Raw genomic sequence first — 25,305 nt, 5'->3', positions numbered from 1 at the left:
TTATTCAAGAGAAAACTAAAATACTATAATTTCTATTATAAATTATGCTATTTATAAATTTACCCTTTTGAGGGAATTGTAACATGCAAGCTCAGGAATTTGCACCCCTTGCTCTTGTTGTCCATGCATCCATATATATCCTTTACATATGTTATATATTTTTTTATCACTAGAAAATAAATCTAGTGAACAAGCTTATATATAGCTTCCAGACAACAAAGAACCCCGCTGTTCTTCATTATGACCTCTTCTTCACTAACAAACCTGCAATTCTGCAAACCATGTACACATATGTATTTTCGCAATTTTTTAATATTTTGTTTTAAATAAATAACATGCTTTTAGCAATGTCTTATTTTAAATAAATAAATATGTGACCAAATAAATTGAGAATTGAATACAGTGGCTCACAGCCCAAACGAAGGCAAGACAAATTCTGGTATGCCACGTCAGATGACATATGTAATTCCCTGTGTTGCTTTGTGATTGCGTGTCACCTTCATGAGAAAGTCTTCGTCTGATAAAAAATCCCGCAGTCATTGATTTTACAATATATGTTAAATGCAAATGATACATAAATAAATGGGTTTTTATTTAATATAATTTTTTTAATTATCAAAATAACCACATGTTAAATTTATTTATTCACTAACATGAGTTTGAAAACATCATATCAAATCATCAACAAACTATATCATTATCTAAGTGATGAGTTGGCTTTTTAAAAATATTATGATATTGATTTTTTTTATGCACACCCTTTTATTTTAAAAAATCACAAAAACATAAGATATTTTTTAATTTTTTAATCATTTTAAGTTATTATTATTTTTAAAACCACATTTATTTTGAAAAAATATGTTATTATTATTATTATTATTGGATAGAGAATAGATTTGTTTATTGTAGACTTCAAAGCTATAGATTTATTTTGTACATATTTTATTTTAAATTTTAGGTTTTAAAAAAAATGGCATGCATGGCACACCATGTATTTTAATTTTGGGTTTTAAAAGTGATGGATGTATTTTTTTATTAATTTGTTATTGAATGCAATTATTGTTATTTAAACTATAAACAAGTTATTCAATCAAAACAACAACAACGCAACAACAATAATAATAATAACTTTTTTTTTTCAAAATAATTACCATTTAAAAAAATAAATTAATAAATTAAAATATTTTAAAATTTTCACTTTTTGTGATTGTTTAAAAATTAATTAAGTTAATAATAATAACAATTTTTTAAAATGGCTTACAAAACCAAGAAGATGTAATACTAACAACAACAGCAATAATAATATATTTTTCAAAATAAACGTGGTTGAAAAAAAATATATAATTTTTAAAAAATTAATAATAACTTAAAAAGGTTTTAAAATAAAAAATATCTCATTTTTATGATTTTTTTAAAGAGAAGGTGTCAATAAAAAAAACCAATAACTTAATATTTCTAAAAGGCCAACTCATCTTCTAGGTGATGGCATGACTTTATGTGATATTTTCAAACCTATGTTAGTGAATAAAATTTATATAAAGTTATTTTGATAATTATAAAAAAAATAGAGGTTATATTGAAAAAAAACCCTTAAATAAATTAATAAAATGAATAATGCACAGTGAAAAATGGGATGCAAACCCAAACCAAACCTAACACTACAAGAAAATTTTCAAATTGGCATGGTAAAATTGGCAGGGAAACAAAATCGTGACAAATTTGTTACAGCATTTGATACGGAACTAAGAAACTGTGTCAAATATGTGAATTTTTTTAAAAATAATTTTTAATTTCGTGCCTGATACCGTGCCAAATATATAAATTTAATAATTTTTCATAACAGTATCAAATGCAGTGCCAAACATATTTTTTTAAAAAACATAATTATATTATTACTCGTCTAAATACTGTGCTAAAACCCCAAATATAATAATATATTACTTCCATGCCAAATCATCGTGCTAATAATATAATATATAATAATATACTAAGATGGTGCTAAAATCATCGTGCTAAATAATATAAAATATAATAATATATTCAAAATCGTGCTAAATCATGATCTAAAAATATAAATATAATAATATATTAACACAGTATCAAATACTGGTGCTAAAAATATAAATATAGTAAATTATTAAAAACCATGACAAAATACAGAGTCTAAAAATTATAAATATATTAATATATTAAAACCGTCCCAAATTCGGTGCCAAAATTATAAATATATTAATATAGTAAAACCGTTCCAAAAACGGTGCCAAAAACATAAATATATTAATATAATATTACCGTGTCAAATTCGGTGCCAAAAATATAAATATAGTAAATTATTAAAACTATGACAAATACAGTGCCAAAATTATAAATATATTAATATATTAAAACCGTTCCAAATACGGTGCCAAAAACATAAATATATTAATATAATTTTCAATTTTGTGGGAAAAAAATACATGCATATTTTGCATGATATAGAAAGAGTCAAAACTCAAGAGATGGATGGGAAATTATCAACAAGAGGACCTAGTACCTAGTGTCCAGTGAACTATTGCGAACCCTATTTACTTGCATTAAAAACATTTGAATTGGTTATGTTCCCTATTTACATCAAAAAGTATATATATATATATATAATCATATTTTGGGAATGACAATGTTTGGTGTTGACTTACTTTCAAACACTCACTCTATATATTCCTGTTTTTAATATAATATAAAACGTTGGTGAAAAGTGAAAAGAAAACGTTGCTTTTTCTTTTTCAGTTTCTTTTCTTCTCCTTCTCTCTCCTGTAAATCCTTAACCCTAATCTCTCTTCTTCTTCTCCATGGATGCTGCTCCTCAAGCTCCCGACCCCGGCCCCAACTATCTTGCTCACCAACCCTAATCCCCAACCCTCATTAAAGCTTCCTCTTCTTCGAGAGAGAAGGCATTGCCTCCTTTCTGTTTTTTTTTTTGGATCTCGCTATTCGCTTCTCTCTTCTTCGAAGCCTCGAATCTCTCTCCATTTGGCGAGCGAGAGAGAAAGCATCCGAGCAGCACCGAAGGATTTAATCTTTGCTTGTATCTCCGAGTGTCCTTTTCTGGTTGATCGGCCTCTCAGTCACTAAGGTATTCCCCCTCCAAGTTTTGTTTCTATTGGTTTTTCTGATTGCTCATATCATTATTTGTTAATTTGTTCACAGAATTCTACAATATAAATTGGTTCAAGAGAAGTGGGAGAAATTGCACATTCTCTACAAGGTAATCCCTGACAAATGATGTAATTTCATGGTATTTGATCTCCTTAGTGATTTTTATGAGTTTATGATTTTTTTAATTGGTTGTATTAGTTTGAATCTGCATGATCAGATCATATTACTATAATTAACCCATTGAACATGTTTTTTTTTAATCTTTTAATGCTTAATGGAATTCACTGTCATGCCTAGTAATATGGAAATTAATTTAACCAATGATATGGTGTTTGTTTACTTGACTGTTAGATCTTAAAGTCAATCTTGTTTATTTTCTAAGCTATTTACTAGTTTGAAAAAGAATAGCACAATTTATTGGCTATTGAGACACATAACAATGTTTAATTATTATGCACTACTTGTCAAGATAGACTTGTTTACTTATTTATAATGGCATGTTGTTCTCATAAACCACATTGAATAGGTTTGTAAAATTATCAGGAAAGAGTGCTTCCATATGAATAGGAGAGTGACCAAAGATAATTGATTTTAAACAATTTTTAAAATCATTATTTAAAAATAATGATTGCTTTCAAACCCAAATTAACCGTGCTAAATGGAGGCAGTGGGTGACTGCACAGCATGCTTGCAAATGTCTTATCTCTGTTAAATATAAGTCTACTAGGAATTAATAAGGTGTCTATTGTGGGTCTTTGGCTGTCCAAATTCTTGTCTTGTTTATATAAGACGTTCAAATTGGTGTCTTGTTCTTATTATTATTTTTCTTTTTTTATCCCATACATTTCACTTAGAGATAGAAACTTTGTTTTCAATGATGGATTTCGATCAATCCTTCATGATTTGGAGCATTGCTTAGATGATTTTTTCTCCCTTAGCCAATTTTTTCGTCCATTGCACTGCTTGGGCTACAGTTAATGGAACTTGAAGAAAGTGATATTTGATATGGTTACTGATAATTTTTTTTTAGGTACCTCAACTTTTCTCCTTTATAATCCTTGTATTAATTTTGAAGAACTGTTGCTGCATTTCAGTTTGCAATCCATTTTCTGTGTTCACCATATAGTTAGATTGTTTTGATGATTGGCTTTGTTTTCAAAGTTCTCTGTTTGATTAAAATCATTTTTGGTGTTTCCTGGGGCATGCCCAGGAAGGAATAAGATGAGGGAACAAATGTCTTTCTGTACAAGGCTGCTAGTTTTCTTGAGTATCATTTTGACAAATTTTATTGGTTCTATTAGGTGCCCACCATTTCATCTTTGGTGACTTCTGGTTGTGGTGAGGTAAATACTTGCTCTATTATTGTCCTCTGATGGTTCTGTGCACTTTTGGTGATCTAGATTTTGACCAAGAAATGATCTGTTTTGGGGTTGAATGCAGATGAGTTCATCTCTTTGCTGAAACCAAAGAACACATATTTGAATCAAAGGCTGCTGAAGAGCATGCAAAGTTGTTGAGGTAAAGTGAAACAAAAGCTGACACTGTACATGTATAACGGATTTCATGGAGTGAAATGAAATTTATGGCCTTGTTGTCTTTCTTGGCTCTCCTGTATGCTATATAGGAAGAAACTTGAAGCCTGGAACCTCTCCATGAATGATAAATTACCGTTAGAAGTGTGAAATAACATTCTTTGATGATCTAATGCCCGTATAAGGGCATCTTCATGTTGTTTTCCTATGTTCTACTAGAAAAGCAAACTCTCATTTAATTTGGCATTCTTACAGAATCCAACATGAGTTAGAGGTTTCAACAAAACAAGCAATATTCATTGATTCGAGCATCAGTGATACAATTCGCACTTGTATTAGCACGGGAAATCATCGAGCTGCAATGAAAGTCAGAACTGAATTTAAGGTAGGTAGCAATGTTTTAAGACTCATCACATTGATAACATGTCTCTGTTTTCCTTTCCATTTTCCCATGTCATAGCCAATATTTGCTGCTGCAGGTGCCAGAGAAGAGGTGGTACTGGCTTAAAGCATTGGCACTCTCTACCCGAGGAGACTGGGCTGCGCTGGAAAAATTTTCCAAAGAGAAGAGACCACCTGGTGGTAAGTTGCTTAATTATGTAATATTTATTGGCAAGCATGTTTTTAATGTCACCAAATGATTCTTTGCAAAATAAAACTAAAAACTTTGAGAAAGACAGAGACCAAATATGTACTTTAAGCTCTTGAAGGGTATTTGTTTGCACCCATCTTCAACCTCCCTTGAAATTCACTTTGGCTACCAATCACAAATATAATAGAATCAACATTTGCTTATTTGCCAATTGTTTCCGTTTTATACAGGTTATAAACCCTTTGTTGAAGCATGCATTGGTGCTGATGCGAAAGCTGAGGCTCTGAAGTACATTCCAAAGCTTACAGAACCTAGGGAAAGATCAGAGGTACTTCAAACCAAACCCACCCTTCTTCAATTCAAATTCACATCATGAAGGTCAATTTATTTGGCCTACCGAATTCATCAAGCTAAAACGAGAAATGATCCTAAAAATGAGCCTCGGCTTGGTTATGTGATAGTTATCACGGAATAGAGTCCACTAGATTATTATTATTTTAGGCAAACAGGTTTTGAATTCTCAAAATTCTGACATATGATATCTTGGTCTGCAATATGAGCAGGCATATGCACGAATTGGCATGGCAAAGGAAGCTGCTGATGCTGCATCCCAGGCTAAAGACAGTGAATTTTTTGGTCGTTTGAAGCTAACTCTAGGACAGAATGCTGGTGCAACATCAATCTTTGATAGTCTCAGAGACAGATTATCATTCCAAGGAGTCTACTAGTGACCATTTGTGCGTCCAAAAAATATATTGGTATAATTCACGCTGACAACCCATCATGAGTATTGCTTGCATGTTCAAACAGCTTGAAGATTTTACCATCAGTTGTGTTCTCTGATGGGTGTAATTCAAGAAAATTTAAATAAAAATTATTTTTTTATAAAAATAAATAAAAAGCGTCTTAAAAAGCAGTGACAATCCCAAAAAGCTGTGCCAATTATTGTGAAAAAAATATAATATATAAAATCGTCTTAAAAAACAGTATCGAATCTTTGAGCACTATAAAACCGTGCTAAAAGCTATGCCAAATATGGAACCAAAGTCCGTGCCAAATATCAATGGTAATATTTGGCACAATAGTAAAAAAAAAGGTGCCAAAAACAGTACTGCAAAATTTGTGCGGTATAAAAACGAGTGCTAAAATTTATTTGTGACCATTCTATAGGCATAGTTAATTTTTGGTGCCAAATACGGTGCTAAAATTAATTTGGCACGGTTTTTAAACTCATTTCCGTGCCGATATCACCGTGCCGATTTGGGATTTTTCTTGTAGTGTAATCAACCCAGTTAACCATTGATTATACCTCACTGTAGCACAGTAATAAACACTGTGCTCATCTGCGGACGTTCTACGAACGTCCGGAAATGACAGATAGGTTATAAGTATGATGGGGAGGGAGACCTTTCCATGAAATTTAATTAGATGGAATCATTATCCAGTCTCAGATGTTTTCCTGGTAAAGAAAATTGGCTTCCATATTATTATTTTCTTTAGCATGATGGAATCACTTTCCATAAGTTAGGGGCAGAAATCTACTTTTCCTCTCATTCCACATGAAAAAAAAAAAGTTGTTAAAATAGATATTATTTAAAATGCCAGTGCTTTTTTCCTTCTATTTATCTCTTTTTTTTCTTTTTTATTTTAGGAAAATTTGTTGGTGGCCAATTACAGAGACTCGCTATTGGTACTCTCATATCAGGATATCATCATTCCAATCTTAATTGACCACAAGATGTAAACTTCTCTGTTGATTTTTTAACCTCATTATTAAAAAGAATTATTTGTATTGTATATTTAAAATCTTGTAATCAAACGTCTCTTGAAAATTTCAAATACTAAATTTACTTGATTGTTTAGAATTCTAAGTGAGTAATTTCAGTTATTAAAAGGTCATGCAATCTAATCCACATCACACATTGACTAACTACTCGATAAAGATTTAAATTAATGCAACACAATATGAAATCTACAAAATCAAAAGTTAATGAGAAATACCAACTATGATTCAATAGATGTTTCAACTATGATTCAATAGATGTTTCATTTTTGGGATTGAGGGAGAGTTAAATATCACTTCATATAGCATAGTTAAATATTAATTTTTCATATATTAACTAATTAACTAGTTAACTGGTGTATTAAAAAATTAATAAAATATTTCCAATAAAGTGTTTATTTAATAAACACTAGAATGTAGCTCTCCATAGATTTTAATTAACATTTTTGTTTACATAACATTGTAATCTTACTTTTCCATAATTTTAACTCTAAAGAATCATCCACCCTCTTTGTAATATTTTTATGGGAAAGTACCAAAAGCTACTTTCATGATATTTGATTAGCAAGAAATTTATAATTTTTTTATTAACTTATATGGAAATGATTTACACCAACAAAGTAAAGGAAAATTAAGTTTAAACCGCCCCTTCATATGATAGTTGGTTGCTTTATTTTTCTTCCCACCCCAAAGATCAAGGGTTTGAATCCTAGGTTATCCATATTTATCTAAAAAAAATTAAGTCTAAATTTATTGAAATTAAAATAATTTGTTGTTTATGCCTGTATATAATTTAAAGATATCTCTCTCTTATGTTTTTTTTTTATATAAAATATGCACAAATTAAGAGAGAATAATGTATCATTATCTTTTAATGAAAAACTTGGGCTCAATTTGATTCCACCCAAACTCACCCATGTGACATCTATAGCTTTATATCTTAAAAATAATAAAATTTATTGAGTATAATTGATTCAACTAGAATTCCGAATATGTGTGTATATATATATATATATATATATATGATAAAGTGGACAAATCATTCATCTTAACTAATATTGTAAGAGAGAGCTAATATTTTACCCACTCATTTAGTAAAAGAAAAAATTACTTATATAAAATTGCCATAAAAACTTATAACTCTTATATTTTAAAATAATAAATTTTAGTACATATGATGAATATATTAACATAATCAATAGTTTCTTGGCCTATTAGCACCAGATTCTTTGACTAGGGTATTTGTTTTAGGGAGGACTCAAGATTGAACCTCAAAACCCGTTCAAGGTAATGACACAGGTGTATTGAGGTATTAACTCTATGTTTGTGCATATCCCTGACTTTCTTTAAATGAGGGGCATTTGTTGTTTATATGTCAATATATATATTAACCATTAAAAAAAAAAGTCAGTTATAAAAATAAATAAATAAAATTAATTATCACTTTCCTAAACTGATGAGCACAAAGCAGATTGTTTTTAATGTTATTAAGATAATTAACTTCACCGGATTTATTTTGATTGAATATTCTCCTAATCTCATAAAAATAAACTCGAATGGTTTAATATTTCTAATTAAATAAAAAAAATTAATCAGTTTGATTCCCCAAGACTTCATTGAACGGCACCTGTAACTTTTGTATTCCAAGAAAAAACAATTTTAGTCTGTTTGATAAAGCAATAACTATTATTCAATGCCGACTGGCATAACACGTGCCAGTTCTACATTTTTAAAATAATAAATTTAGTCGGTTTGATGGACTCATAAGTACTATTCAAAAGGGGCTCATATAACACCTGTCACTTTCATATTTGAAAATAATAAAATTTAGTCTGTAAGCGTTCCCCTGAATTCACCGGCATAGAAACAAAACAATTTTGATATATATATATATATAATAATTAAATTCTATAAATTCAATCGGGTGAAAACACTCTTGATCTCATACATATAAATATTTATTTTAATATTTATAAATAATAAAACTTAGTTATGTTTTTCAATTAGATAAACTCCGGTAACTATTTCTTTCTAAAATTATAATTTTGAATTTGATATAACTCCACTTGCTCTTTTTACATGGGTAGATGCAATTAACCGAATAAACACTCTAAAACTCATTCATACAAAAATTAATCAATTTGATTTTCAAAACACTAAACACACAATCAATTCCATTAACCTAAAAACTCATCCACTAAATTCATCAATTTTATTTTTCAGGAAATAATAAAATTTAGTGGTGACCAATCCCTTAAACTCACCCCCATGCATGCCCAAAACCACACCATGACACATCATCTATCTGTAAAGTCCAAAGCTCTCCCCAAGTGTCACTTCCCCCAAGCTCTCCCCCAAAGCACACAAAACCCTCTCCTCTCTTCACAAACAACATGATCATCCCTGCAACTCCTTCTTCATCATCATATTGTCCATTCCAAACATCCATGGCCTCCTCCTCCTCTTCCTTCTCCTCTAAGAAAGGACGCTTAAACTGGTATGACCCCTTCCTTTTCACAATCAGTATCATCTTTGCATTCATCCTATTCTGGACCATCTACTGCTTCCTCATCCCCAACCCCAACCCTAACGCCTTCCCTATTTCCACCACCACCATCCCTCATACCACCACCACCACCACCACCAAAACCAAGAACAACTCTACAAGCACTCAGACAATCATTGGACCTTCCTTTTATGACAACCCATCAATCTCCTACACAATCACCTCCAAAATCACAAACTGGGACACTCAAAGGAAAGAATGGCTCCTCTCCAACCCCACCCTCTCCAAACCCCTCTTCATGCTCACCGGCTCCCAATCCTCCCCTTGTCGGAACCCCGTCGGAGACCACCTCCTCCTCAAATTCTACAAAAATAAAGCCGACTACTGTCGTCTCCACAACATCGATCTCTTCTACAACACCGTCCTCCTCCACCCTCTCATGGTCACTTATTGGGCCAAGATTCCCCTCATTCGCGCCGCCATGATTGCCCATCCGGAAGCCGAGTGGTTCTGGTGGGTCGACTCCGATGCCGCCATCACCGACATGGACTTCTCCCTCCCTCTCCACAAGTACCAAAACCACAACTTAACCTTATTGTCCACGGCTGGCCTCATCTCGTCTACGAGAAACGCAGTTGGGTCAGCCTCAACGCCGGCGTTTTCCTCATCCGCAACTGCCAGTGGTCTCTTGACTTCATGGACGCCTGGGCTTCCATGGGTCCTCAAACTCCAAACTATGAATCCTGGGGCAAAACCCTCAAAGCTGAGTTCTCTGACAAGCTCTTCAGTGACTCCGATGATCAATCTGCCCTTGTTTACCTTCTCTTGCATGAGAAACGCAAGTGGGGTGATAAGATTTACTTGGAGAATGAGTTTTACTTTGAGGGTTACTGGCTGGAGATTGTTGGCAAGTTTAACAAGATTGAGGACAAGTATTTGGAGATTGAGATGAGGTCACCGGAGCTAAGGAAGAGGAAGGCAGAGAAGGTGGCGGTGGATGCCAATGCTGCTGTGAGGGAAAGGTATCTGAGAGAGATGAAGATGAGGTTTGGGAGGGAGGGTTGGAGAAGGCCTTTTATAACTCATTTCACAGGGTGTCAGCCATGTAGTGGAGATCATAACAAGATGTATTCTGGGGAGAATTGTTGGGAAGGGATGCTCAGAGCCCTTCACTTTGCTGATGATCAAGTCCTCAAAAACTATGGGTTTAAGCATGAGAAGGTTGTTGGGAATGAGTCTGCCACCGCCGCCACCGTCCGACCACTGCCATTTGGATTTCCGGTCACTGGATAGGGTGGTTTTGTGGTGCACCATTTGTGATAATTTAAAAATGGTTTGAGTTTAAAGTGGAAAATAAAAGTTCAGTAGGACTAATGAACTGTGGTTTTGTGTTTGTTTCTTTGCTTTTTCTTTCATCTCTTTGCTTTTGAATGTTTTGTTTTTCTTAATTTTGTTATTAATATTAAATTATTAAATAAATGTGGCAGATGAATCTTTTGTTTTAAAATTTAAAATGATAATTAATGTTTTTAATTAGATCTTCCTTAAAAGTGACACTGGAGAGGTAGTTGTTAATAAAGAAGTTAATGGTGAGTTAAGGGTTTAATATTGTGGGATAAATGAGGGAAGAATATCCACGCATACATGATATATCATTTGCATATATGATATAATTCCAACTGAGATAAATTTATTAGTATATTAATTAATAAAATTATTTATATATTTTATTGTTGGAACTTTAACTCAAATTGAATTTTTGGAGACGCTTGATTTGATGTAGTTAAAAATACAGTGGATTTATAATTGCAGTGTATTTGTAAATCTCTAAATTTGAAAGTACATGAGAGTCAAATCTAATGTTTGGTTAAAACTGTATTTGAAATGCTGGATTTCAAAATCTTGTATTTGTTTAGGAGGATTCTTAAATACGGATTTAATAAACATGTGCTTGTTGTTGTGATGGATTTAGAAGATATGGAAACACATGCAGAGGTTACTCCCACAAGGATGTTGATTAGTTTTTAACTTTTTATTCATCACAAAAAATACATTAGATTTTATTGATAAAAAATTTCATTAAATTTCATTGTTTTAATATTGGATAGAAAAAAATAATTTATTTAATGAAATATTTTTAATTTTTGTAATTACTATATTTATACTTTAATAGATTAATTAATTCGATAACTTCAACCTAAAAATATGGAAATCAAAAAATAAAATGAAACTTTATAAAATTATAAATTTCACGATTTATTATTATTATTAATTTATCAAGATATTAAATGCATTTGATTTTTTTCACACAGATTTTCTTGATGTGTGTGTATATATATATATAACTTCACAAGATGAAAATCATGAGATGAGATGGAAAAATAAGTTAATATGACAGAGATAATGCACACTCAACAACACACAACAACAAAATCTTTATATTACTGCAATAAACATCTTTACATAACAACTAACAAACATTATAGATGACATTACTCATAAACACCAGAACTTATTAAAGCTTACAAAACAATAATCAAAAGGTAAATTTTAAAAATTAAAAAAAAAGTGAAATGTCAAAATAAAATGGAAAATAATTGCCAAATTTAAAGATTATTAATGGAAGAAAAGAAAACCTAAAAAAGAAAAAAGAAAATATTAACAAAATTGATAGTAAAGTGGGGAAAAAAGGTAAGCAAACCCTAGATGGGAAAAGAGGAAAAAAATTGTAGCTAATCAGCGCCGAAACAAATTAATTGATGACTAGAAATGGCTAGATCTAATGGATATTGGGAAGAAAGCCACCAGATTTTTGAACAAACTAGCTGGATTGAGAGAAAAAAAAAAACAAGATCTTCAATTCGGGCTCCTCTTGATTGATCAGTTGTTCCTGAGAAGTTGAACACCAAAGTTGGGAGATCACCCGATTTGGGAAAGAGAAATCATGTAATAAGTAGTATTTTCTCTCTTAGCCCAATCATTGTAGTTTAAACCCGGCACATTAACGTGCTACTGTAGCTAATATTGTAGGAGAGTAACTTAGAAATTTGGTTTTATTGTACTAAGTTACTGTGATACAGCAGAAACCCTCTTACGAGTTTGAAGGATGAGAAAATGTCCATGCTAAATAAAAACATGTTTATTATATAAACGATATTAAAATTATTAATGTGTATGAAAGATTAATTGATTATCATCTTAATATTAAAAATATTTGACAAGTTGTTGATAGATGGAACAATGTAAAGGTATTTTTGTCATTATAACAAAAGATTTCTAAGAATGTTTTTTTACACCAAACACTAAAATATTACTTTCCCACCAAGTTAATCCGATTTTCTAATGCATAGAAACAAAAAAAAAATTACTTTTCTTGTGATCGTTTTTCCCAAGGTTGTCAGACCTGGCCCGGACAATGACCCGGCTAAGCCTAGGGGTCAGGGGTCAGGGGTCAATGGGTTCGACCGGGTCGAACCGGGATTGAACCGGGGTCAATAATTAAATATAAAAATATTATAATAATTAATAATAAGCAAATATAATATTAAACCCATAATTATATTATAAAAACCTACTCAAATTTAATATTTAAATTGATAAATAACCTTATATACAGTAGAGTTTTCTAATTATGTCATTTATTTTTACATTTTTAAATATTTACAAATTTAATATATTAATATATAATTATCGAACTTCTCTCGATGTTATTTATTTATTTATTTATTTGTTTATTGGTTGATTTTGTTAAAATAAATAAGAAATTTAATTCACTAATTCTTATATCTCAATTGAGTTTTTATTTTGTTTTAGATTTTCTTATATTTTTTATTTAATTAGAATATTTTAATTTTATATTTTTATAATAAAATTACACTCATTTATTGTTTTATTTTCTTAATAAATTAAATTTTTAGAAAGTATTTACATAACACATTAATATATTTTATTTTTAAATGTTAATTTTTGTAATATATATATATATATTGTAATTCTATTTATTGATTATAAATTATAAATTAATATTAATAAATATACACGATTTTGTGATTTTTAATGAGAAAATAATAATAAATTATTAAATAATGTAAAAAAAATTAAACATTGTGACCCGATTGACCTGGCCGGGTCACCGGGTTAACACCGGGTTTTTTAATACCCGGGTCAATGGGGTATACCCGGGCCGGTCACATGGCCGGTTCCCGGTTTTTCCGGTTGAACCGGCCGGGCCGGTCCGGGTCTGACAACCTTGGTTTTTCCATCAATTACTTTTCTAGCAATTAAATTTCATTAAAAATTCTTATGAGAAAACACCAAACGCATATGATTTTTTAAGTGATATTTTGGAATGAAAAAGTATTAAATAAAATTCAAAAAATTAAGAAACAAGAGAACTAAAAATAGATACTAGAAAGCCTAATCTAATTTGGTACTTGAAAATATAAAAAATTTTATTTATAATAAAAACCAATATATGACTTTAAGTCTCTACTCCCTCCCGTTATAGTCTTCATTCTTTATCCCAATGTATAATAATGATTTCTTAATATTTTGCTTTATTATCAAAAGACATTTTGTACCATTGTAATTTAGAGCGTGTTTTTTTTTTTTTTTAATAAATAAGCGACAATGCCCTGTTTAAAATGACTTAGTATTAATAAATCAAGAAATCTTTGATATGCTGTGTTTTTAGCAATAAAATTTTAACATGTTTAAAATATAAAAAATACAAATATTTCATCATAAATAGTATTAATTTTTTTTGTTTGATTGAGGATTAAAATCCGTAGAGATTTTCTCTGGAAAGGTCCGGACCTTGATTCCAAAGGTCTTCGTCTGGTTGCTTGGGATAGAATCTGTCGCCCTCGCAGCATGGGTGGTTGGGGTATTCTTAATCTTCGCTTCTTTAATAATGCCCTTCTCGCCAAATGGTGGTGGAAAATTTTCGCTGGGCATTGCTGGTCCAAAATCATTCACTTCAATTACCTTAGTGGAGGTCCTCCTGGGCCACTCTTTCATTCCCCGCCAAGGAACAAATCCTTTTTTTGGGCTGGCATCACCCCATTACTTCCTGCTTTCAGAGCCTGTACTTCAAAAAAAATACTCAATGGGGCCTCTACCTTCTTCTGGTTTGATAACTGGCTAGGCGGCCGAGCTCCTAAAGATATTTGGCCTGATCTTTTTAACAATTGCCTGACACCCTGGACCACCACCAGACATTTTTACCAGAATTCTTCCATTCTCGCTTCTTTTTTCCACGAAACTACTATGGAAGATCTCTTTCCCATTATTCAGTCTATTCCAGAGTGCTCCTCTTCCCAGGAGGATTTGTACATTTGGACCTTAGAAAGAAATTGTTCCTTCTCGGTTCGCTCCTTCTATAAGTTCCTTGTTGATGGTGGTTTGCGCACACCACTTTATCCCTTATTCTGGAAAGTGGATTGTCCCAGCAAGGTCACACTTTTCTGTTGGCTTGCTAATGATAACAAAATTCCATCTATGTCCAACCTTGCTAAGATTGGCTGTAACTTTCAGAATGCAACAGATACATGTGTCTTGTGCTACAACAATTCTGAAACTGTTGACCATCTTCTGATTCACTGTGAATTTGCTTCCCGTATCTGGGCGTTCTATGTGAACAATCTACATTTACTTACAACTCCAATTTCGCTTGATCAAGTTTGGATAACTTGGATTCCTTCCCTGGAAGCGCATAGGCGCACCTTCTGGGATCTCCTTACCAGAGCAATTTTCTGGAATATTTGGTTGGAAAGGAATAATAGAATATTCAATCTTGCCTTTCTTTCCACTACTGCAATCTTGTTTAAAACTTCTCATATGCTTATTGATTGGTGTTCTGCAGCTAGGGATCCTACTCTGCATGTTTCCAGTGATTCCATACAATCCGTCAAGCGTTCTCTCGACTTCCTGAGCGCCAGATCAGCGGACCTCGCCAGCAACTCGATCTAGCCCATCTTCAGGAGTGAACCTTCTTAGTCTGACTGAGTTGACCTTTGTTGCCTCTTGGTATACTTCGTCTTCTCAGTTTTAGGCTGGGGGTTTCAGTTGGTGTTTGATGCTTCCGTTTTCTTTTCCTTTTGTCGTTTGTTGTGGACTGTCACACCGCTGGTGTAGCGTCCTTTTTATCGTTGTTTTCGTTCTGTTTTTCTGACTGTTTCTTTTTGTTGTCTGTTTGTTGTTTGGTGCTTTGTTTTCCTAATAAATCAGTGGTTTATCCACTTTATTCAAAAAAAAAATTGAGGATTAAAAGCTTATGTATGTCACTCTTTATACCAATTATTGTGATTATTTCTTATAGTTTACTAATTTTAAAATAATTAAATGTGAAGCCACTTAGAAAAAAAAAAATAAAGATGTAATTTTTCCAATGAATCTTGCAAAAATGGAGCCTTTCAAACATATTATTAGTACAATAGTTATTGGGTCCATAATTTTAGGATTAGTGGATTAATATTATATTTGACAAAACATTAAATAGTAATAGGAAGGAATGGAATAAAATGACAGAGGATGACTTGGTGCTTTTCATTTGGACTTTGGAAATTGTGCATGATTGGGGCCATGATTTAAGCTATACTTTGGAATTTATGTTTGGACTTAGAAAAAAAAAAGTCTCAATTTTCAACATTTTCAATGTTTTGTAACCAATGGTGAGTGAAGGCTTATGTTACTTACCAGTTACCATGTTTTGAAAACATGCAAAATTGAAATGAATGGATGATTTGTCAGAGTTTCTATTTTTAATAAAAGATTATATATATATATATATATATATATATATATATATATATATATATCATCAATATAAAAAGTTGAAAGCTTGATTCTCCCAATATATGATACATGCATAATAATAAAAATGTATGTATTTAATCTGCTCTGTCTACAATGTCAAAAAAAATTTTATAAAATAGATAAGCCATTTACCTCAACCAATATTATAAGAAAGAGTTGATCTTTCAGTCTCACATTAAAAAAATAAAAATTTGCTCCCTACATCCTATTGTAAATGTCCACATATCTATTTCAAGAATTAATTTCTAAATTTAACTTTATTAATATATTTAAATTCATTGTTATTCATTACTGTCATTTTAGCACAACCTCAATGGATGAAAAGAAAAAATGGACGAAATTAAAAAAAAATAAGTTAAATGTTTATAAAACTTTTAACTCCTTTTTTACTTTTTTTTTTTTGAAATGGTTTAATTCTAACCAATTTTCTCACTCTTTGTGAAATGGTTAACCCAGACACAAAGGGAGTATAATCTTATTAATGTGAAAGTGATAATTTAAATAGTTAAATATAATAATTAAATTGAATAATGATAAAAGTAAAATATTTAATTATAGTAATTAAAATAAATAATGATACTCATAATATTTTATAAATAATACAATTATTTAAGTTAAATAGTTAATTATAATAATTATATCAATAATGATGCTCATAATATTTTATAAATAATAAAATTATTTAAGCTAAATAGTTAATTATAATAATTAAATTAATAATGATTTAAATGAAATACTTGATTAAATTTTAATTATAATAATTAAAAAGTGATATTTGAAATATTCTATAAAGAAAGAAATTTATTTAATAATTAATTAATTATAATAATTAAATAAAATAATGATTTTATAAATAAAAGGATTTAGTTATTTATTAAATTATAATAATTAAAATGAATTATAAAATATATAAAATATTAATGACATAAAAAATAAATAATCACCCATCCTTTTTTATTCTTAAAATAATTATAATAATTAAAATGAATTATAAAATCTATAAAATATTAATGACATAAAAAAATAATTAATCACCCATCCTTTTTTATTCTTAAAATAAATTATCCTTTCATCCGGATATAGTTATTATTTCCTTTCTCATTCTTTCATTCTTATAACTATTACAATACCCTTTCCTTTTTTCCCATTGCGCAAACCAAACTCAGAACTTTTTAATAACATGCTTTCATTTGCATCAATAATATTGGATGTTATTCATATTTATTTAAAAAATTCACTTCGGTGATGAGCATGATTAACATGAAGCGCATAAATGAAATCTTATGAATCACATGGGTGTTCATTAATTATGATGCAATTTCTTTCAAAGTTTAAGACAGTAACCATGGACATAACCCTTGTTAAATTTATAAATATTTATGACAAAATCACAAAATCCATGTTCTCGTAGTATTTTATAATGTTATGTTTTCATTTATATTGAGTTATTGCTTGGTTTTCTCTTTTTTTTTTTTTAATTTATTAAGTATAATTTCTTGGTTAATCCGGCCGATGATGATTTTAGTCCCAATTAAGATCTAAGCCATGTTTAACAACTATTGTGTTTTTTTAAATATAATTTAATTATTAAATCACAATTAAAACATAATAAAAAAAAAACTATATACAAAGCCGCCCATATTTTTATTTAAAATGGCAAAACAAATAATTATATTATATTTAATTATTTTTGATATATTATTCTAAAAAAATTACTAATGACACATTTTTTTGATATCGTGTTTTGTAAAGTAAGATAACATAAGGTAAAATAATATCTTATTTAAATTAAAAGTAAAATAAATAGAGGTTATCAAACCTTGTAGTCTTGTAGATAATGAAAGGTAAAATTTTATATTAATATTATTAAAATAGTCTTGAAGTTATAAATTATATTTTATATTAATTTTATATATAATATTATTTTTAAAATTAAAAAAAATTATTTAATAATTTATATTATTTTATTATTTTTCAAAAAAACTATTTAAATTCGAACCCAAAACTAAAATTTTTTCATAGAGTATGCATGTAATTTTTTAAATTTAATAAAAATATTTTTGTTTAGAACCCCCCCTAATTTTACTTCAAATACCTTATTTTTTATTTTACCATGATCCAAATATAGGTTGGTTCATAATTTTACCTTTAAAAAAATCCCAAAAATCAAAATATAAATTTGTGATCAGTATATATTTTATTTTAAAAAAATTGTAAAGTGGTAAAAGTAAAATACATAAACAGTACACAAAAACACATGTAAAGCAAGTTATTCAACCATGAAGAGAAAAGTTGACAGCAACAGCTTTCCATTTTCTCCGCACATCTCGCCACGTGTCCAAACATATCTGGACCCCACACCTCTTAAATCTACCCAATAACAAGCCCCACTCTTTTACTATTCAGAAAAGTGGGTCCCACACCCTCTTACACAATCACCGACGCTTTTTAACTCCTCATCTCAAATTCCCAATACAAACTTCATCTTCTCTTCATTCACAACATCCATGGCTGCCTCTTCCCTCTTCTCCAACTCTCTCATCTTCGCCGGCGGCACCGCCCTCGCTGTCTTCCTCTTCTGGTCCATGTACTCCTTCCTCCTCCCCAATCCCACCTCCCCCACCACCTTCCCCACCACCACCACCACCACAACCACTTCATCTAATTCCAACTCCAAAATCACAAACTGGGACACTCACCGGAAAACATGGCTTCTCTCCAACCCCTCTCTTTCCAAACCTCTTCTCATGCTCACCGGCTCACAACCCACCCCTTGCCGGAACCCCATCGGCGACCACCTCCTCCTAAAATTCTACAAAAACAAAGCCGACTACTGCCGTCTTCACAACATCGATCTCTTCTACAACACCGCTCTCTTCCACCCTCTCATGCCCAAGTTCTGGGCCAAGCTCCCTCTCCTCCGCTCCGCCATGCTCGCCCACCCGGAAGCCGACTGGCTCTGGTGGGTCGACTCCGACGCCGCCATCACCGACATGGACTTCTCTCTCCCTCTCCACAAATACCAAAACCACAACCTCGTCGTCCATGGCTGGCCTCATCTCGTCTACGAGAAACGCAGTTGGGTCAGTCTCAACGCCGGCGTTTTCCTCATCCGCAATTGTCAATGGTCTCTTGACTTCATGGACGTCTGGGCTTCTATGGGTCCTCAAACTCCACACTATGAATCCTGGGGTAAAACCCTCAAAGCTGACCTTTCCGACAAGCTTTTCGACGAGTCTGATGATCAGTCTGCCCTAGTTTATCTTCTCTTGCATGAGAAACAGAAGTGGGGTGATAAGATTTACTTGGAGAATGAGTTTTACTTTGAGGGTTACTGGCTGGAGATTGTTGGCAAGTTGAATAAGATTGAGGAGAAGTATTTGGAGATTGAGAAGAGGTCACCGGAGTTGCAGGAGAGGAAGGCGGAGAAGGTGGCGGTGATGGAGAATGCGGCGGTGAGAGAGAAGTATTTGCAGGAGATGAAGATGAGGTTTGGGAAGGAGGGTTGGAGAAGACCTTTTATAACTCATTTCACAGGGTGTCAACCATGCAGTGGTGATCATAATAAGATGTATTCTGGGGAGAATTGTTGGGAAGGGATGATGAGAGCTTTGAACTTTGCTGATGATCAAGTGCTCAGGAATTATGGGTTTAGACATGAGAAGGTTGTTGGGAATGAGTCTGCTTCCGCTGCCGTCGTCCGGCCGTTGCCGTTTGGGTTTCCGGCCACCGGGTAGAGTGGTGGCGGTGGTGGTGATCTTGGATAGTTTACATGGTTGAGTTAAAAAAAATAGGAAATAAAAGTTTAGGAAAAAAAAAAAAGTGGACTGTGTGTTGTTAGTGTTTTTTTCTTTCTTTACTCTTTCTTTCTCTTTCGATCTTTCTTTCTTTCTTCTTTTTTTTTGTCTTTTTGTTTTTTGATGTTTTATTTGGTTAACTTCTATATATATATATATATATATATATCTTCTTTTTGAGGGAAATTAAGAGGATGAACGGTTGAAATAATTGTACTTTTTATTGTTATATGGTGTTTATCTGCATGTAAATTTTGTTAAGTATTTTGGATGGAGATTGTTTAGGGTTAAGGATGGTAATTAATGTTTTTAATTAAGGGTTTAGATTAGAGAAGAAGGCGTTTATAGAGGAAGTAATTAATGATGGGGTGGGGTTTTAATATAGTGGGATAAATTAGTGAAATATATAAAGTGAGATTTTCTTGTTTTAGCCTAGAAAATGATTTTGAAAAAACCCTTTAAATTGTGAAATAATTTTATTTTTGAATAATGATAACCCGACTCTTATGCATAATGATAATATACACATTATTGAGATCCTAATGGATAGTTTATTAATTTAAAAATAAATAAATAAATAAATGTGAAATTGTTTAGAAAAAAAAATTGTTATTAGGATCTGCATTTTAAGGATAGGGATGCCAATTATGTCTAGAATTTGTGTGTCTCTTATCTTCAGGGATTGTGTATCCATTTTATTTTGGTTTAGCCATGGGGTCCATTGATGGGCACCAACAGATTTATGACACGAGATCTTCTGAAGCTCTTCGTACCTCCCCACCTTATCAATGTAGGATCATGCTCTTTAAAACTTCGATATAGTGCATGTTTGGATTAGTTTTTGAAAAATCCATAAGTGTTTTTTTTATAAGTAAATATTTCTGAATTAAAAAAAAAAATTATTCGTATTGGCTTTTCTGCAAAAGCAGAAGTTGTAAAAAAAAAAACTGAAAACAGTTTTTTTTCAGAAACTAGTCATGACCAGTTTCTGAAAAAAAAATTATTTTTTAGCTTATTTTTACAGCTTCTACTTCTACAAAAAAACTAATCCAAACACAAAATTAAAAAGTGCTTAACTTACCCTGCATAAGCATTTTTTTTTTTCAGAAGCACAACTATTAAAATGAAAGAAAGCATTTTTTTTAAGAAGTCAATCCAAGCAAGGCCATAAGCTTAATATGCATCTTTGACAACTCCCAAAAAATCAACATTTTTAATTGACTAGTTTGGAATAACAAGGTCCTCACATTTGACAACCTTGCCACCAAGAGATCCATCAAACTTCTAATTATCACCTGCATTCCCTGTCACTCAATGCTTGAACTACCAGTCTATCTTCCTTTCCATACCTCGCGCAGAGAGAATATGGAATCACGTTGGAGAGATATTTAATCTTAGGAGACTACATAACTCCAAAATTGACATTTAGGGATCTTAAAGTTAACTGCTTGTTTTTTTTTTACAGTAATGCTATATAGAGTGAAGCAATCACACGAACCAGTCACACAACTGATGTGGCTGGTGACGTGTCAAATTATTTTTTTTTTAAAATTAAAAAAAAAATTGAGAAAGTAAACAAAACCACACCACGAATCTCTCTCTCTCTCTCTATCACACTCTCTCTATCTCTTGTGGGGCTCTCTCCCAGTCCTGGCCGCCGCTTCCCTCCCCCGCTCCCGGTAGCCGCTTCCCTCCCCCACTCCTGGCTGCCGCTCCTCTCTCTTGCGCACCACTGACCTGTGCTCTAGCTTCTCTTCTAAGATCGGTGACAGGGACGGCGGGGACGGAGTCGAGAAGGCCGTCAACCAGGGCGGAGACGAGGTTGGTCGCGCCAAGGCCGGATGTGGCGATGCAGACGCTGGGGCAGGCGGTGGCCCTGCCGTAGCCCCCAGCGGCGAAGGATTCGCCTTGCTCTTGCCGTAGAAGATGGTTTCGAATTATTGGGGAGCAGGTGAGGCCTTGGTGGATCTCCATGGAGGCACCACCGGGGTAGGCGAAGACATTGGTGACACCAGTGAGCTTGAGGTCTTCGATGAGAATATCGGCACCCTTGCGTGGCAAATCAGGGGAGAAGCGGTGGGGAATAGCGGGGGAGCTAGGGATGGGGTTTTGGTGTTGAGGGAGGGCGGAGACGATGGAGAGGGGCGTTCTGGGAATGGATTTTAGAGGTATTCTGGGAAGGACGGAGTGTGGTTCAGGAAAGCTGGAGGGGTATTTCGGGAAACGTAGAACGCTGCCGACATTGGAGAGAGAGATTCGTGGTGATGGTTTTCTCAAATTTGTTTTTAATTTAAAAATAATAATAATTTGACACGTCACCAGCCACATCAGTTATATGGCTTGTTCATGTGATTGTTTCGTTCTATACAGCATTACTCTTTTTTTATGTGAATTTCTATAATTCATAAAACGAAAATGCTAAAGTTTGAGAGTTCATTTGACATCATAAAGCAAAGCCTTGAGTTCTTAGGGTTGCGTGCAAGTACTTGTTCATTTGTGTCTTTGCTTTTTTTAAATATTTTTTTACCTCTGTCTAACTCTTTTTTTATTCCCTTGTTCATAAATCTTCTTTGTATGGTGCTTTTACTATAGGCCTATTTGGATAGGCCAGAATTATGGCATAATCTGTATAATATACCATAATTTTTTAAAATTTTTTAAGAATTATGCCATATTAGTTGTTTGGATACTTATTTTAGAGTATAAAATTATGGCATAATATAGACATTATGGCATAAAAAAATATTCCACTCTTGGTGGAATATTTTTTTTTATTGTAAAAAGTCTCTCTCTCTCTCTCTCTCTTTTGATCCAGTAACCAGCCACAAGTCCACCGGTACCTCGGCCAACCTCCGACGACCGGCCACTGGTCCGGCCGACGGTCTAACCAGCCTCCGGTGACCGGTCGGTCCATCGACGGTCCAATCATCGGTCCATCGACGATGCAATCATCGGTCCACCGGCTTTCGGTGACACGCCGGCCATCCACCGGTGGTCCTGCAGGTTTTCGGCAACTGGTCACCGGTCCATTTACCAGTCCACCGACCTCCGGTGACACGCCGGCGATCCATTGGTGGTCCGCCCGGCTGGACTCCGGTGACACACCGGCGATCCACCGGTGCTCCGGCCGACCTCCGACGACCGGCCACAGGTCCACCGGTAGTCTAATTGCCAACCGGTCGATCTCCGTAACTTTTTTTTATTTTGGTAATCAAACACTTATTCTGTAGAAATAGAATATGCTATAATTTCTGTAATAATCACTTGCACTTCCTACATAATAAAATTATACCATATTTTTTTATTTTGCAGCCAAACGAGCCCTAATTTTTTTTCTCTTAGGTTAATAAAATTATGTTTTATCCCTTCTATAAGAAAAAATAATAAAAAAGAAAGAAAAAGATAATATTTGACTTTGAAGGGACTACAATGATATATTACAAGACCTAAACCCATTGTATCTCTTATTTGTCTTTGCTCTTCCTTAATTGGAGGTTTATAGAGATATTACTAACTCTTGAAGGGGAAATCTGATATTTCAATAGATTGAAATTAACAATATTGATAAAAATTCAAGTTTGAAGTAAATAATATTATCAAATAATCTTATTACTTCAGTCTAAGTTAATAATGTGTGATGATATTTATTTTTATTTAATAAATCTTATTTGCAAGATTAAAAGTTAGATGTATAAATGAATTCTCGTTGACTTACATTGGGTTCACAAGGTATTTGCATTTTGTTCAAGCTATAAATTAAAATAATTATATTCTATTTTTCTAGGCTTGAATAGAGATTTATTTCAAGTTGTGACATTGGCTAGAAATGTACCTTTTGAATTTAATAATATTTATGAAGAAATCACATGAGATGCATGTTACCATTTTCACATTGAATTGGACCATCAAACAAAATATTATGATCATTTTTATTTATTTATACACATCGCAAATAAAAAATCATAAAAAAAACCTTTATGAAAAGAAAATTATTTTTTACTGTATTCACTATACATTCATCTTGACATCAATCCATATTTTTATAAAATTTACAAATTAATTTTTACTCATGAAAATATATAAATAAACATAATATTTATGAGGGTATAGTAGTAATTACATCTACCAAAACCTAATTCCCCTATTTTATCTTTCAATTAATTTTTTATTTTTAAAGAAAATCATTTCGCATTAATCTCACGAATTTCATTTATGTAAAATCTACTGGTTATTTTCTAATAAGTTAATGGGTTCCAAAAAAATGTATGCCATGAAATCAAAGTAGAAAACAAAATTCATGATCATGTCACATGGTTGGTTCATTGGTTGCACTGTCATTGATATTCATATAATTGAAAGATAACAAATAAAATAGTAAATTTTTATATGCCGACAATTCTTTACATCGATAGATTACTACTATACCCTTGTAAACTTAAGTAATCTAGGGTACAGTAAAAATTTAGGGACATCCCACAACAATCAGTAGATGATATCTCACAACAATCATTAGATCATCATCAAACGGTTATTTTATTATAAATATAAACCTGATTAACCCTATCTCCGGGATTAGTAATGAAACAACAGTCGTTAGATGAGTGATCTAACGGCTATTGTGGGGATGTCCCTAGAATTATATATATATATATATATATATGCTGCATCTTTGATTTAAACTAGATAAAAACGTTTGACTTGGAAAGATAATAATAAAAAAAAATTAAAGGTTTAACAATTGGTCTCGTGTGACGGATCAAGACGTTCTGAGTCGAAGTGTCAATGTTCCATTATTTCCATTTAAACGGATCCATTTGGGCTTGTCCAAGTTAAGATACAGTTAGTCCAAGTTCATGATTATGGGCCACATATGTCTTCATGTATATATGCAAATTTATTTCCTGCCAAGCTAGTTAAAATATATTAAAATATATAGTTATAAAAAACATTAAGAGGGATGCTCCGTGTATTAATTGAATCTTAAACTATTTTTTTATATATCTAAAAAAATTTTATGTCTCAAATTATTTATTCATATATCTAATTTAAGGGTTAATTTTTAAATATAACCTTAAAAATTTGTTAATATGCATTATTCTCCATCATTATCTCTCTAAATGCACAACTTTAATGAATGGAAAGAA

At 32.1% G+C, this 25,305-nt stretch overlaps 4 protein-coding genes across 4 annotated transcripts; all 4 read left to right on the top strand.

Annotated features, from left to right (window-relative positions):
- The first annotated feature begins 2,813 nt into the window (after positions 1–2,813).
- LOC120274544 (protein VACUOLELESS1-like) lies at positions 2,814–6,133 on the top strand. Its single transcript, XM_039281085.1, has 8 exons — positions 2,814–3,112; positions 3,187–3,244; positions 4,437–4,478; positions 4,576–4,653; positions 4,923–5,052; positions 5,147–5,249; positions 5,490–5,587; positions 5,823–6,133. The coding sequence occupies exons 5-8, from the start codon at positions 5,029–5,031 to the stop codon at positions 5,985–5,987; spliced, it is 390 nt and encodes a 129-aa protein (XP_039137019.1). The 5' UTR covers positions 2,814–3,112; positions 3,187–3,244; positions 4,437–4,478; positions 4,576–4,653; positions 4,923–5,028; the 3' UTR covers positions 5,988–6,133.
- Positions 6,134–9,384: 3,251 nt separating this feature from the next.
- LOC120274836 (galactomannan galactosyltransferase 1-like) lies at positions 9,385–10,967 on the top strand. The gene is given in 2 exon segments (XM_039281374.1): positions 9,385–10,134; positions 10,137–10,967. Coding segments are annotated over 2 exon segments (1,404 nt in total). The 5' UTR covers positions 9,385–9,435; the 3' UTR covers positions 10,842–10,967.
- A 3,453-nt stretch (positions 10,968–14,420) lies between these two features.
- On the top strand, positions 14,421–15,518 carry LOC120274944. The gene has a single exon (XM_039281482.1). It carries the CDS (start codon positions 14,421–14,423, stop codon positions 15,516–15,518), a length of 1,098 nt encoding a protein of 365 aa, XP_039137416.1.
- A 3,147-nt stretch (positions 15,519–18,665) lies between these two features.
- On the top strand, positions 18,666–20,186 carry LOC120274486 (galactomannan galactosyltransferase 1-like). Its single transcript, XM_039281029.1, has one exon. It carries the CDS (start codon positions 18,872–18,874, stop codon positions 20,099–20,101), a length of 1,230 nt encoding a protein of 409 aa, XP_039136963.1. The 5' UTR covers positions 18,666–18,871; the 3' UTR covers positions 20,102–20,186.
- Positions 20,187–25,305: the final 5,119 nt, after the last annotated feature.

This window comes from Dioscorea cayenensis, chromosome 13, assembly GCF_009730915.1.
Source record: "Dioscorea cayenensis subsp. rotundata cultivar TDr96_F1 chromosome 13, TDr96_F1_v2_PseudoChromosome.rev07_lg8_w22 25.fasta, whole genome shotgun sequence".
NCBI lineage: Eukaryota > Viridiplantae > Streptophyta > Magnoliopsida > Dioscoreales > Dioscoreaceae > Dioscorea > Dioscorea cayenensis.
Note: the sequence above shows the minus strand (reverse complement) of the source record. Positions and strands in the feature narration are given on the sequence as shown.

Excerpts from the sequence above, each read along its gene's own strand:
- LOC120274544 (XM_039281085.1), top strand. The coding sequence starts at position 5,029 with ATGAAAGTCAGAACTGAATTTAAG. Across the intron at positions 5,053-5,146 it reads AAGTCAGAACTGAATTTAAG|GTGCCAGAGAAGAGGTGGTA; the intron begins GTAGGTAGCAAT and ends TTGCTGCTGCAG. Across the intron at positions 5,250-5,489 it reads AGAGAAGAGACCACCTGGTG|GTTATAAACCCTTTGTTGAA; the intron begins GTAAGTTGCTTA and ends CGTTTTATACAG.
- LOC120274944 (XM_039281482.1), top strand. The coding sequence starts at position 14,421 with ATGGGTGGTTGGGGTATTCTTAATCTTCGCTTCTTTAATAATGCCCTT.
- LOC120274486 (XM_039281029.1), top strand. The coding sequence starts at position 18,872 with ATGGCTGCCTCTTCCCTCTTCTCCAACTCTCTCATCTTCGCCGGCGGC.